Source organism: Paralichthys olivaceus, chromosome 22 (assembly GCF_024713975.1).
Source record: "Paralichthys olivaceus isolate ysfri-2021 chromosome 22, ASM2471397v2, whole genome shotgun sequence".
In the NCBI taxonomy this organism is placed as follows: domain Eukaryota; kingdom Metazoa; phylum Chordata; class Actinopteri; order Pleuronectiformes; family Paralichthyidae; genus Paralichthys; species Paralichthys olivaceus.
This window is the reverse complement of record NC_091114.1, coordinates 11453672-11468234: the sequence shown is the minus strand read 5'-3', so window position 1 is coordinate 11468234 and position 14563 is coordinate 11453672. Positions and strand designations below refer to the sequence as shown.

General features: G+C 40.7%; 2 protein-coding genes across 4 annotated transcripts; both read right to left on the bottom strand.

Moving 5' to 3' along the window:
• Positions 1–515: 515 nt before the first annotated feature.
• On the bottom strand, positions 516–6039 carry LOC109634899 (receptor-type tyrosine-protein phosphatase eta-like). Of its 2 annotated transcripts, XM_020095709.2 has the most exons (12): positions 5901–6039; positions 5719–5801; positions 4846–4937; positions 3975–4398; positions 3456–3713; positions 2778–3023; positions 2319–2442; positions 2019–2176; positions 1682–1939; positions 1227–1493; positions 934–1031; positions 516–759 (listed from the first exon to the last, which is right to left on the bottom strand). In XM_020095709.2, the coding sequence occupies exons 2-12, from the start codon at positions 5765–5767 to the stop codon at positions 676–678; spliced, it is 2058 nt and encodes a 685-aa protein (XP_019951268.2). In that variant the 5' UTR covers positions 5768–5801; positions 5901–6039; the 3' UTR covers positions 516–675. The 2 variants fall into 2 exon arrangements, with proteins under 2 accessions (XP_019951268.2, XP_069374403.1); XM_069518302.1 differs by having other exon boundaries at positions 5719–5903.
• A 131-nt stretch (positions 6040–6170) lies between these two features.
• Positions 6171–12562, bottom strand: tp53 (tumor protein p53). 2 transcript variants are annotated; one of them, XM_020095710.2, is made up of 11 exons: positions 12293–12562; positions 11309–11456; positions 11167–11221; positions 10600–10776; positions 9271–9445; positions 9039–9151; positions 8818–8927; positions 8291–8415; positions 8119–8210; positions 7948–8018; positions 6171–7811 (listed from the first exon to the last, which is right to left on the bottom strand). In XM_020095710.2, the coding sequence occupies exons 2-11, from the start codon at positions 11392–11394 to the stop codon at positions 7718–7720; spliced, it is 1098 nt and encodes a 365-aa protein (XP_019951269.1). In that variant the 5' UTR covers positions 11395–11456; positions 12293–12562; the 3' UTR covers positions 6171–7717. The 2 variants fall into 2 exon arrangements, with proteins under 2 accessions (XP_019951269.1, XP_019951270.1); XM_020095711.2 differs by having other exon boundaries at positions 11913–12433.
• Between the last annotated feature and the right edge of the window lie 2001 nt (positions 12563–14563).

Sequence of the window (14563 nt, the reverse complement as noted above, 5' to 3'; positions counted from 1 at the left end):
AAGTTGGCCGGGTGTGTAGAGAACCACCAGCTAACATCTGCACCAAGTATTTATAACAGCAGCTTCTCGGAGGCTGGAGGTGTTATATGTGGGGTTATATATTCACTAGGCCTGTTTTTGGTTTCCTGTGAGTATCAGATGCTCGTCTACATGTTTGTATGTTTAGCTGCTGATCTGATTAATTCATTATCTTCCCATCATCAAACTTCATCTAGTTTATTTGCTGTTAGTAAAAACAATAATGTTCGTTCCTTGCTCTTTAAATCTGTTATTTGGAAAAACAGAATTGATTTTTTTCCTGTGGCAGATTTCCCACCTTTTTAGGATCCCATGGCTTTTGATTCTTTTCTTCTTCTTCTTTTCTTCTTATTATTTATGCATTTAAAATGTTAATTCAAGCTAATTGAATTTTAGGATTAATTATTAAAGAAAGGTGATACACTAAAAATAAAAATGCATAAGGTAAAAAAGAAAATGACAAGTATCTTTTCATGCAGGCGAAATGTCCACACAGAACAACATTAAAGGTTTATTTATATTCTCAGTTTGTTGATTCTTGAAATTCTGATGTACAGTGCACATTACATAAACTATATATACATATATAGTTCTTAATTTTATTTGTGATGAAAAATTCATGGCAGAAAACACAATCAAGAGCAATATCACTGAAATTTAAGAAATAGTGTTTTCACTTTCTTGCTTCTCCAGTTTCCAGAAAACATTGTCCCCCAGTAGATTTTTATAATATGCCTCCAGCTGCAATGGACAAATACATTGATTTAAAAAAAATAAATGGTTGATGGACATAAAAACAATTTTTTTCAAATACTTACTCTTGGTCCCTTTCTCAAAAGTCAAAAACATTGTTTTATCTTGTACGTTTCTCTCTAAACCCACGTATTTGTTTGGTCATGCTGATGAACCACATACCTGACTGAACACACTTTCCTCTGTGGCGTCCTTAGCACAGAGGAGAGGTTGTGAGGAGGAGCACAACATGGACAGACTGATTTGTCTTTCCTCTGCCTCTGGAGAACAAACAGATGTGTAAAGAGGAAGTCAGACCAAAGACTCAGTCTCTCATTCCTGGTTTTGAATTTGCATGGTCAGCTGTTTGCCATCAAGCATGTCAACGTTAAAACCAACAAAAATAGGAAAATGGATTGGTAAAGTAAAGCATGCACTTTGTTGAACGTAAGACTAAAGCCTTCATGACTCCTCACCTGTGAAGCTTGAAATGATCAGTGGGACACTCAGCACTTCATCTGTCGCGGTTTGCACTTGGAACTGGTACTTGGTCCCTGAGGTCAGGTTCTCAAACGTGTGAATGGTTTTATTGTCCAGTGAGAACGATTGCCTGTGGCCCCAGAAGCTGGAGTTGAGGTTCACCAGGTACCTGGGTGCCGCTGCGTTGTCAGGGCCCGTCCACTGGAAGGTGAGTTGGGTCTTACTGGTTGAAACGACTGTGGCACTAGTGGGAGGGAGCGGTTCTGAACAAATGGGAAGAGAGAAAGAAATGATTTGTAGTTCAAGCAACATTTTTCCAGCAACAGCCTTTTCATATATTTACCTTTGATTGAGTCTGTCTCTGTTACATCTTCCCTTTATTGCTGTATTATATTATTGATTTGTTTGGTATGCAAACCATGCAAACAGAGGGAAAGGTCAAATGACTCACTGGTGAATTTGGAGCTTTCCACTGGCGGACTCTGGAGATGTCCACTCACACTGCGGACGATCACTGTGTACTTGGCCGCGGTCTTCAGCTGGACAAATTCCTTCACAGGCTCGGTCACGTCTGCTGTCGCATCCACATCCTGACCCTCCAGCTTGAGCGTGATGTTAAAAGACGAGTAGTTACCAGCAGGCCCGGTCCAGTTGGCTGTGAGGGAGCGATCCGTCGTCTCCAAGTACAGGTGTGAAATCGGTCCAGGAGCTAAAGCAGGAGTCAGATTAGTGAACTTTCAGGACAGAGTTTGTGCTCATCACAGTGAAGCCATAAAGCAGAGGGTTACCAGTGTAGTTGACGATAGTCACTTTGTCTCCCTCTACGGTGCCATTGGCGATCACCGCCACACTCAGGGTTATCTTGGTGCCCTCCGGCAGCCTCGTCACTCTCTTCTCCTGCTGAGTCTGAGTCCAGTCGCGTTGCACCACCTCGTCGAACAGTTCGCTGTCAGGAGGAGGCACAGTTACAACTACCACCAAGAAAAGTGATTGTGTATTTTTGTTATAGCGATGTTGCCGTGTTCTTAGTAAGTGCAACATTATCACTGCTCATTGATTTGCAAAATAATGTATCTCCAAACACCTACTTGTTGTGGTCGTTCCTGGCCTGCACCCGGAAAGCTGTGCTGTTCCCCTCTGGTGGCCTCCAGCTGAGCCGCAGTGAGGTGTTGGTGTTTTCAGACACACTCAGGTTGGACACTTTACGAGGCTCTGACAACAGGGAACAAACATTACCACAAATACAACAACGTCACAGGCGTAACTTCAGGTCAGATGTGGCTTCACTGATTTGAATTTCATTTTGTAAGCGGAAGAAACAACCAAATATAAAAGTCTTCCTCATTTAAAACCTGAACAAGGTTTTGATGTGTTTTCACTGGTCTCAGAGACACAGTGCATTTCCTGTTTACGTTCTGTAGCAGATAAAATATAAAAAAGCTAAAGGGTCTGTTTAAAAACATTATGTGATATATGCAGGTTTAACAGTATTATACTTATTTATTTTAATTATTTATTTGTATTCATATTTTATGATATAAACTCACTTGTAAATGTCGTGATGTGAGATCCTTCACTCAACATGGAGTTGTGGAGTCCTGAGAGGACGGTGAACGTGTAACTGCTTCCAGGGATCAAATCGCCGACCTCTGAGCTCTCTGTGTCAGTCGAAGAGTTAGCACCGTGGACCGCCACGAGGTAGAAATCCACGTGTCCAGACGGTTTGTTCCAGCTCAGAAACACTGATGTTTCTGTCACCATGGCCACAGTGAGGTTTTGGACTTTGTCAGGTTCTGCAAAAAAGATGAGGTTTGAGATGAGATGATGCAGAATTGGGTTCATATGAAGAAACAACAGTTTTGAAAATAATGTCATAATATTATGAGAATAAAGAAGATAAATTAGAACCAGAGTTTCACTCCCTCTGGTTTATCAGTCTCATTGTTTTTTTAAAGATCTACTCAATCCCATTGAATATCTGGCAGATTACCACTTACAGACATTTTCTCCAAGTCTGTGTGATTCTTTCTCAGTTTCTTGCACAATCTTTACCTGATACTTTTTGAAAGTATTAACCCTGTAAGATGACACGTAGCCTAGAACTAAGACTTAACTCATAATATTACAAGTTTATTCTCAAAATCTCAGATATTGTTTTCCCTTAAATGGAAAAGAAATCAAATAAAGTACAGAGGATCTTAATGACACTGTCAAATGTGACTCACTGGTGTAGAAGGTGGCAACTTGTGGGTTCAGGTCCCGCTCACATTTAACAGGGAACACCTGGATGGAGTAGCGGGTGCCCGCTGTCAGGCTGGAAAGGTTGGAGGTCAGGTCGGAAGTCGGATTGTGGATTTCTGTCAGTTGGACGTCACCTCTGACCTCCACGCGGTAATGGCTGATGCCACCTGGCACAGGCAGCCAAGTGAGAGTGGCGGAGCTGGTTGTCACGTCAGTCACGTTGGCTCGGCCAGAGAGACGATCTAGAAAATCATAGAGGGATACATTAATTTAAAATTTTAAAAAATCAATGTACTTGTACAGAAAAAAAGATAGTAGTAGTATGCCGTATGAAACTGGAGGAATTACCTTTAAAAATTCAAGAAATATACATGTCAAGAATAATGAGATGATGATAAATCCAATAAGTTGTGTTCTTTAGAGATAGTAAAGTACTGTTTATCACAACATACTCATGTGTTGTAGTGTAGTATTTATGTGGGGAGCTTTTAAATGAGTCTTACCATCATAACAAATAAAAGGCAGAAGCTCGGAGCAGCTCTTTTCAACCCAAGGCCCAAATCTGAGCATGACCACACACGAGTCTTCTTCAGTCTCTGTAAAGTTGGGAAACATCATCGATGAGCTCATATACTCGAGGGTTGTCAGGTCACTGAAGTTTGTTATGCTCTCGGTGGTGGATTCAAAGAGTTCTGGGGTCTGCCCCTCCGAGCAGGAGCAGTTCGTTTGTGGGAAGTGGGATTTCAACACAGGCCAACCAGGGTACCAGTTCTGGAAGGTGAGGGGGTCCCCGTTGGCCCAGCGGCTCCACGGCAGACTGGAGGGATGTAAATACTTGCGGAGGCCGATCCAGGAGTCAGAGGTTAGGTTCTTGGCAATGATCTGGATGTTGCCGGGGGTCGGCGTCACCAGCTCTTTGAAACAGACCTGATGAGACATGAAAATATTTAATTTCTACTTTACAGAACTGAGCTTATTTCAAAAATAGGACAAGATGGTGAATATCCCTCGGACGTTTCAAGGTTCTAGAGTTGATATCTTTTCCTACAACTGCAGTCTCCTGGTTTCTATGGATATCTGTGTGATCCAGCATGTTATCAAGGTTCAATCAAATGCTCAATTTGCTCACAGACAGACATTCGTGGATCAATCCCGAAGAGTGGGCAACCCCTAATTTCCTTTATCTCAGCCAAAAGGTAAGAAGTCCCTTATACAGTGGCACAAAGTATTGGACATTAATGATTCCTGGACCTGACTCCTCAAATTGAAACGTCTCGTCAGCTTCAGGATGGCTCATTAATTTGAGTTTCCAGTATTTTCACACTCGGACCTCACGTTTCAGCCTCTTCCCTGAAGCTGAGGTTCATTCTGTACCTGGCAGTGATTCCGGGCCTCGTCCCAGGTCAGATTTCTGAGCTGGGGGAAGAACTCCTGCTGGGCCTCGCTGCACATCATCAACATCAGTGCTGCGCAGAAGCGTACAAACAGTGGAGATGAAGTCAAGACTCCAAACACGCACAACAAAGTTTAATCTGTTCATGTTCTCGAGTTCCATAATCAGCAAATCATGTTTTCTACAATGCATTAACATCTGAACACATTTCTACAATTAACACACAAGCAGAACCTAGTTATATATTCTTGATATAGTATCTATAGCTGCAACACATTTCTGCACAATATGTAAACAGGTCAGAATATTCTCTATTCATTCAAATGATATGGTTTAAATGACAAAAACATGATACAAAACCAGGCTGCCAAGATCCTTATGAATATTACTCTGTCTTGATTTTGAGACAAAGGTCTCGAGGATGAACTCACTATAACAAGTTTCATTTAATTAACAGTTGCTTCTGGTCTGTCAAAGTGTTTTGCAATTACTGCTTAGCACTCAACTCTGAATCTCTTCTGGTGCTGTGTCAAATAGATGGGCAGAAAATCAACCCACTATAAATATGATAAGTTGATTTATTGGTAACTTCAGATAAATCATTACATTTACCACTGGCTTCGCAAAACCAAGGATGTCTCAGATTCACGTGGCTGAAAAAATATATAGATTTTACACTGATGGACAAAATCCCATTTGAATACATAACCTTGGCATCCAAACAAGTGCAAAATGAATTTTTCATAATTTTCAATGGACGTATGAATATAAAGCATATAAACAGACAATCATTTTCAGCACTTAACACTGAGCCTACAGAGTGTAATGAGAAAAGACATTAATACAACACTCACCCCCAGATATTAAAATACACATTTTATCCTGGAGAGAAAACTTTGTCATGTTGTCCTACAGAGGATTCTGGAAAACGTCAGTACTGTAACATACAAACAGTAGGAACCACATATAATTCAAAGCAGTCCATAAACCTTATAAATTAATTTGAAACTGGAAGAGTTGACGTCCAGCTACTCACCCAAGCAACAGATGAATCCTCTGACTCTCTGAACAGGGAAGGAAATAAACTCTCAATATGAGGTCATATAAACAGACAGACATCTGATCCCCACAGAGACGGTCAACAGGTTTTCAAACAAGACATTTGAATAAAAAACACACAGCTCTGTTCAGATAACGCTGTGAAACACGAGTGGTTTTGAATTGAACTTCCAGAAATGCAAAACACCAATATTCAAAAAACACCAGTGACAGAAAGAACAGTACAAATAAAAAAATACAGGAGAACTTTGTGACGTTAAGCATTTATTTTTGGCTTAAAGCTTTGACTAACAAAATGAAAATTAGTACAAAAAGAACATGAAAAATAAACAGTAGAAAGATAAACCTCTTATATAAAACTACGCTCCCAAAATAATCTATAAAAGAAACAGATACAATTAAAAAAAGGAAATGCCTTACGTATATTTCATGGCAGTGTAAAATTAGAGTGGTTTTATTAAAAGACAGTGATTGGTTGAACTCAAGTGCTGATTAAACTTGTGGATGGAAGCAAACAAGTAACAAATATCCTGAATTTTTATTTTTATTTTAAAGGTCCCATGAAAAGAAACATGTCATAATGTACCTAAGTGTGATTGTTGTCCAAGTATCCAAAAGAAAATTGCATGTGTGCAAATCCTCTCATTTTCTCCAAGGTGTAATTTTGTTGTATGAAAACTCACAGGTACTAAAAACTTGTGATCAGGTTTTCGGGGGGGTGATCCAGCCAGCCCCTCATCAGACAAACAGTGTTGATTTGAACAGATATAAAAATAAAAACGGCATAGCTGTGCATTAATGTAGCGTTAAGTTTGCTCCTGTCTGTTTTTTAAATGTCTTTGTTTGCATGCACGGAACATACCCGTGTTGTTTGGTCCAGGTCGTTGACTACAGAACAACAGAAGAAGAAAATTAAGCAGAAGTGGTTTGCAGGATTGCTTGACAAGCATTTTGCTGGTTGTAATATCAAAAGTGGCAACAAATTTAACTAAGTGAACCAGTTAATTCATTTCCCCCATTCAAACGTAAATACTTATTTTTATTTTTTTTTTACTGCTTTTCCAAAAACTTAACAAAAACAAAAACTGCATTCACAACATACTGACATCGAGAGACATGCCCTTCTACAAACCCATCCATGTCAAGTAGACACGGTCCAGGAGACAAGTATGTAATGCAAACGTGCTCCCTAAATTTCAATTTGAGAAACCAAACATCAAATGTAAACAAAGTAACAAAGACATGAACCTTGTTTGGATTTTCAGGTTTGAAACGCACTTGATCATAATTAATATTTGATGAAACACGAAAAAAAAAAAAAAGGATCTCTTTGGGTTTCTTTTTTTTTACCAATTAAAATCTGATTAAAATGAATGCATTATAAAAGCCAACAGGAATGACACATTTTAAAAACGGAGTCATTAAAACTGAAATAAAAATCCCACCCCAAAAATTAACACTGACTGAATCCAGGCACCCACCATTTTAGGTCCCACCCCAATGTCCCGTTTCCTCAAAATCCATTTCACTGGACCTCTACAGTGAGAGCAGTGAGACAGGGTCTGTTTACAGAGTCAACTGCTCTCCTCTTCATAATGAATTCAACTTTTATTCATAAGTAAATGTTCTTAACACTGTACAGCGCTAACACAGTAATCAGCTCAAGTTTTCTGGCATAGGGCGGCAGGAGGTGATTTTAGGTATCAGATGACGAGTAAATAACCAGATATAAAACCTGACGATGTGAAGGATTAAGAGATGGCGTTTGTCGTCATGATCAAGGCAACGAGCTTCTCAGTCACTGTCGCTCTGCTCTCCTCTCTGCAGGAGTCTCTTTCCAGTGGAGGGAACAGGGAGCTCTTGTTTCACTGAGACTTTGTTCTTGGTTCTGGTGCAGAGGGGGAAAAAAAACAAGAAGATGTGACACATTTGTAATAGTTCAGCTAGAAAACTGAAAAAATTAATTATTTTAACAGACATTTGGAATTGATTGCAAAGTTTTGTTTTTTGATGCAATTTCTTACTTCTCTCTATCCAGAAGCTCCAAACCCTCGTTGATTTTTTTAAACATTTCGTAGCGGCCCCGACCGACAATCTGCAATAAAAATGAATTCATTAATGAAAGGGAAATGATTCATATCACAGAAGATTCTGTAAAGAAATCCTGCTTTGTGCCACACTGCATCATTACTCACAGGAAGATGAAAGACCTCCTTGTCCTCTTCCTCTGCGCTGGAGGCAGACTTTGATTTCTTCATCGTAGTGGTGTGGGGAACTGGGTTAGTCTCTAAAATAAAAGCGAAGTTAGAAAGGAACCAGAAAGAACGAATGGAAACTGAAGTCCAATGTAATGCAACACGAACATACTACGCTTCTTGGTCTGTTTGGGGCCGCTTTGTGTCTTGGTGCTGCTTTCCTCGTCGGTTTTACGGTCCCTTCCTGGACATGCACAGACACGCACCTCGAAGCATCTCCGACCCAACACCAGTCCCCTGGAAAGAAACCGAACAGTCGGATGAGAGGGTCAAAAAAGAAAGAAAGGGTTTCCTAAGCTGCATAAACAAATCAAATACGTAAGATGTAAGACGAGACGGTTTAAACATCAACCAATATCTACTCACGCCATTTGCCCATCCCCCCCCCATGCCACTTCTATGTTTCAGTTTCAGGAGCACTCCCCCACCCTCAACACATCTCATTAAAGACAAGACTTTTTTCTCTTTCCAATGTTCCTCAAAATGTGTCCATAACTTTTGTGTGGAAACTTTTCCTCTCCCAAAACAGTACAAAGCTCGTAACATTTAAAAAAATCTGTAGATGGCAGAGGAAATTACACATGTCTTGTAATATATACTACTATCTGAAAATAAAGAATAAAACAAAACAAGACTTACTCAGGAGTCTCGAGGGTCAGGATGGTGAGGATCTGTCTGCGGTTCATGCCGCCCATGCATGAGCTGTTGCACATAAAGCTCAGCAGGATGGTCGTCATCTCTGAGCCCAGCTGAAGAAAAAAAAAAAAAACATATATTCACAGCTTGTTGAGGTTCATACAGTTAGAGAAAGACAAGGATCGTGTAGAGTGGACATGTTCCCCTGAGTGAGGAAGCCATACCTGAGGGGGTTCGTATGGGACGGTCACACTCTGCCTCTTTGTGTGTAGATCTTCGAAATACTGAGCCCTCTGGCTGCCCCCCAGTCTGATCAGATGGCTGCGATGCTCTGCAGCTGAACACAAAACACAGATGCAAAACCAAATCAGAAAGAAACTTCACCTCAGATTAATCAGATTCTTCTAGCAAAGACACATTCTCTTCCACCACACATACAAGGAACATTTTACTTACTGTCCTCATTCTGGTGATGGGGGCATCTACGGACAACATCAGCCACATGCTCCGTCTTCTTGTAGACCGCTGTGGCTCTGAGGAAAGCACCCTGAGGAGGCTCCTTGCTCACCAACACCTCCACAGGGCTGGTTTTAGCCAGCTGGCAATACAGCTTGTTGAGAAGCTCCGAAAACTGAGAGAAACACGGCGAGAAAGCCATACACCTTATTGTCTTTCCACTTGTGGAGAAAGAAGAGCAGAATGTGGCGACTCAAAAACGAGGTCCCGGTCTGAAACCTGTTTCAGAAAATACAAGCAGACTGCTCGAAATGACTCAAGACTCAAAAAAAGTAGGTAAAGTACTTTAAAGAAAAAAACTACGATGATTTCTCCAGATCGGTGAGGCCAGATCTATCAAACACAAAATGCAATTTTTTACCTTGCGTCATTCTGTTTTTAACCATTTCAGTGCTGGAGGAAGACAGTCCAGGAACATGTCCCGTCATGTCAGAGCTATACTTTACAACCAGACTGCACCTCACCCACAGACCAGAGCACGTCAAGGGGGTGGGAGTTTCAGGACAGACCACCCTAACCCTCAACTAAACTGACCAACCATAGCGGGCTGTTGCATCAGTCACGATAGAGACATTAACGCCATTGGCTCTTCAAACGCAGTGACTGATTCTGGACCTTAAAATTTAGCGAATCACCACAATGAGATTCCACATGAATGCTACCACGAGAGATACCAAAGAATGGATTTTCAACGCAGCGCTGTGGTAAGATGAGATTTTTAAAACTAATGTTTGTCTAAAAGATTTTCAACCTGTAAAACATTTTGAGTAACTTTAAAAAGAATATAACTTCAGAGAACAGTGAAAGTGTTTTATAAAACGTTTCGATTCAAAATGCTTGAAATTAAAAAACTATACTAGTTTTAGACGATAAGATGAATGTAATTTAGTTTATTAACAAAATACTCGACAGGAGCACAGTTAAGAGTTAGTAATCATTAAACTATGAATGACAGAAACTTGGTTCAAACTGAATGGAACCTTAACACTGAGCCGCTTTTGAAATTCCCTTTGTCTTAGATACGGAGCTCAAACTGCCGACTGAGCTCCTCACCAAGTTTGGTTGCACGATAATCTGCTGCAAGTGCTGTTGATGTAAACTTTTAGGATCAAGCATTTAGATTCTGAATAATTATCTCACACTATTAGCAGAAAGTGTGAATGTTCTTGGTGATAAAGATAATAGTCAAACTATTCTGGTATGTTTATCCTTTGAAATAACGTGCAGCAAGTTTAATAAGACAACATTTCTAGCCAAGTGATTTCTTACAGTGGAGGTGACAGATTTCGCTGTGCCAGACTTCTGGAAGCGAAGCTGGAAGCCATATTCCCCAGGGTAGTCGGTCGTGACCGGGACGGTGGAGGCTGGGGGAATAACGCCATCTTTAGTTACCGTCTCTGGAGGCAGTTCAAACAGGCAGTTCAAATCTAACTCATCTTGCATGAGCTGCAAAAGGACAAAAATATGAGCATGGGTCAGTCGGTCTACATTAACAAACAAGGTAAGATTTAGAGGACAGTTCAACGAAAAAAATGTAATTCACCCATTAATAAATGTCCACCCCTCGCATGCACACACAATTTGCCCAAGGGTATGCGGTAGCATTGCTAATTCAGGAAGCGGACATTCAGGTTAAAAACATGGTGTAAATGAGGCCATTGAGTCGAATATGAATGTCAGGGTTTACAGACACTTGCATAACACCACAGGAGCAGTATGGAGGCATTTTAGGTTTCGGTAAACTGTCCCTTTAAGTGACAATCATATGAATATTTTTACAGAACATAAAGCTCCTTCTTAATTTTACCAAACAGAGGCATGCGTATGAATGCTTACCAACATGTCCATGTCATCCACTGGCCCTGGGATGCTGGAGATGGACGGCATCACTCTGCAAAAACAAACTAATTAACTTTTCTGAAGTGAACTTACATTTTTGTATATCTACAACAGTACATCTAACCAAAACATGACTTACACATTCGCCCACAGATCTGGGAAGGATATCTGGCTCAGGGGAAGGCTCGGGGTCAACTCCTCATTTTCCAAACCTTGCTCTTCCATTTTTTTAGTTCCTGTCTTCACCAGCAGAGAGGAAATGACGGAGAGGCAGAGATGCAGGAGTGCTACAGTGACAATGAGGAAGTAAGAAGTTGTGTTAGAACAGTAAAGCTGTACTTCAACCTCAATCCAATTCCCAATTTAACTGATTTCCAGTAATCGGGTTGCATATGACATCAAGCACAATTAGCTGTCGATTAATGTTAGTTTCTCTGTTACATCAATTAATTGTCAAGTACATGAAAATCACTGGAAACTGTGAAGAATAACCATCATAATATCCAAAAGGCAAAGAGAAAATGACTTTAATTTAAGAACAAAGTGGGAAAATCAACAAAAAGAAAATGAAGATTAACAAGTGTAATGTTTATGTGTTAATAAATTTAGCCACACGCATTAACTCAGACCTGCTAAGACCTTCATATCTGCCGCACAGGAAATCAAAGTCAAAAAGGAAGTAGGCCTTTGCTTTCTGGGCAACTAGCTAACTTTAACCAGTTTAAACACTTATTAAAACTTACATTACACACACATGTATCGGGGAATACAAAGTTTAGAAAGGAAAGCTAGCAGCGCTAAAAACAATGCACGCGAAAAGAAAAAAAAAACACGCTAACGCTAGCTGTCGTCCATTTTCTGTCGAGCAATGGGCCTCACACACTGAATGAACCAGGCTCCACTGATCCTCGTCGGCACTTTACACCAACACGCGGCAAATAGTTAAACTTCACGATGAGGAGAAACAAGCGAACATGCTAACGACCGTCGAGTAAGCGGCGCACCGACTCTTTTGTGTTAGCTAGCGACTGTTTTTAAGCTAGCTAGCTTCCCCCTGGCTAATTACGTTAGCATTACGTTCCTGGACCGAAACTTTTCTTCCCCCGGACACACGGTGTTTTACCGGCGGCTCTCCGGTGTCCGCTGCACCGGAGGAGAGGAGGAAGAACCGGGACCACGCGGTTACTTAGAGCTTCCCCCCTGCTGCCGTCCGAGGGGGAACGAGTCGCGGGTGGGAGTCGAGCTGGAGAAAACAAAATATTGTGAGCTTCGTCCGCAGCACGCTGTCGTCGGGGATTCCCACGAAGAAGAAGAGGGACGGGTCTTTATCAGCGTCCAATCACAGAGCGGCCTGCTCTCCTGATGGACTCAAACGCAACACCGCCAAACACACACTGCTGCTTTCAAACTGTCGGAAATATAAGAACTCTCATGTTTCATTGATGACATGAATGAAGATAATTGAGAATCTCAACAACTTAAATATTATGTTTGTTTTATTATTTTCAATTATCACTTGGTTACACTTTATGATTATTGCACTTGTTGTATTGTTTGTGCACACAGGTCCAGAGAGACGCACTTTCTTTCCACTGTATGTTTTACAGATATGGCAGGAATGACATAGATAAACTTGAAACTTAACACTGTTACAAAGTGCAACCCAAGAAATTAAAAACCAGATAAGGCAGTCGTCCAAAAGGACAATTGCCACGTACAGATACATCAGTAAAAGTGACTAAATAAAAATAAAAAATACTTGAAAGCAGTATTTATAAAGGCAAGCATTTCTAAAAGTTTTCAAAAAGTATTTTTAGACAAGATTTAAAAGCATGATACACATACATTTTTCCTAATCAGTATCTGTATGTGCTTAAATGACTCATTAGAAACTCTCATAAATCGAGTTTGTTAAATGCTGCTTAATGTGTAGATGGTTGATTTGTTTTTATTATTGTATCATACATTTGTCAGAAGCATATCAGCTATTCTTATTATAGTATCTAATCAATATAATATAACAATAGGAAATTATTTTTGACAAATAACTACAATATGTAATTTACTTTATACTATTACACTTGAAGGCAACATAAGATTACAGAAAGAAAACGAATGGTACAATATTGCATCATGAACTTACATGAACTCACTGAGGTTTATGAGGCCAATTTTCTCTTTAATGAAAGAGTCAGACTCTTAGAAACAGTGATTGTGCTTATTTCTGTGCACTCAAAGGAAAAAACTACAGAAATATAAAAGCCATGTAAAATACTTATCACTACAGCATGTCTTAGCTTTATGATAGTACAATGATTGTTGTTTCATGATATTGTGCACTGTTTTTTCCTTTTTTTAAGCTTGGTCCCTTGAGTGGCCAATGTCAGTGTCTCGCTTCAGGACTGTCAGGGATGCTTGGTGGCTGTGTCTAAGCAGGTGGAACGGGTCGTCCACTAACCTGAACGTCGGTGTTTCGATCCCTTGCTCCTCCAGTCTACATGGAAAAGTTTATGAGGGCAAGACTTAGCCCTAAATTGCCCCTGATGGCTTTTCTGTGAATGTGTGATATAGACGTGCAGGATATATGAATGTGACTTGAAAAGACCAAAACAAATGCTATTTAAATACAGTCCAGCCTGTTTACAGATGGAGTTTAAATCTGATTTCACTGTGCCATGATTTTATAACAGGCTGGATGATGTCATAACCCTCACCCTTCAAACGCCCCTTTGCTGATAAGATATACGTCTGTGCCGCTGGGGGAACAGAGCTGCAGAGAGAGCCCCAGCAGGGCCTCGCTCAGATGACTCCTGTCGTACCATGCTGCTGGTTGCTTGTCCTGAACTGGCACCTGGAGTCACATCCAACGACCACGCACCGAATGTTGGTCCTCGTCCATCTCTCGGGGTGCTTGGCAGTTATTGGTGCCACTTTGGGTCTCGGCGGCGGTTTGACCTTTGAATGAATGTGCTGATGGTGCCAGCGAGTCTTCTGTGAACCTGATCCTGAGTGGCACTGCACATAGACACAATAATGAGTGAGGTCCATCAGAACAGGCTCAGAACCACAAAGGGAAAAGATCACATGCAGCATGAATTAGAATTTTTTCAAGTGCTGGTGGATATGATTCAGTAAATTTGATGCCAAATTTAACTGAATAATTTCCTTTGTGCATGTCACAACACATGGCAAGTCACATGAGAAGAGGCTGGACATACATGTGTGTGTTTGTGGAGGATTCCATAAAAACCTTGTGTTTGTTAACAATATTTTTGAACTCATGAATTTGTGATTTTTCTCACAGTAAACCAATGACCCAGTGAAGTGTCGCAGCCTGTCACACGCTGAAACTGACCGTTACAGCGCAGCACCTGCCGTCCGTCACGCCACTCAA

Bases quoted from the DNA above. Each gene is read 5' to 3' on its own strand.
- LOC109634899 (XM_020095709.2), bottom strand. From the start codon at position 5,767: ATGACAAAGTTTTCTCTCCAGGATAAAATGTGTATTTTAATATCTGGG. The intron at 3,714-3,974 runs GTAAGACTCATT...ATGATTTTCTAG, and splicing joins GCCTTTTATTTGTTATGATG to ATCGTCTCTCTGGCCGAGCC. The intron at 2,443-2,777 runs GTGAGTTTATAT...CCCTGTTGTCAG, and splicing joins TCACATCACGACATTTACAA to AGCCTCGTAAAGTGTCCAAC.
- tp53 (XM_020095710.2), bottom strand. From the start codon at position 11,394: ATGGAAGAGCAAGGTTTGGAAAATGAGGAGTTGACCCCGAGCCTTCCC. The intron at 9,446-10,599 runs GTAAGAAATCAC...TGTTTCTCTCAG, and splicing joins CGAAATCTGTCACCTCCACT to TTTTCGGAGCTTCTCAACAA. The intron at 8,928-9,038 runs GTATGGCTTCCT...TTTTTTCTTCAG, and splicing joins TCCCATACGAACCCCCTCAG to CTGGGCTCAGAGATGACGAC.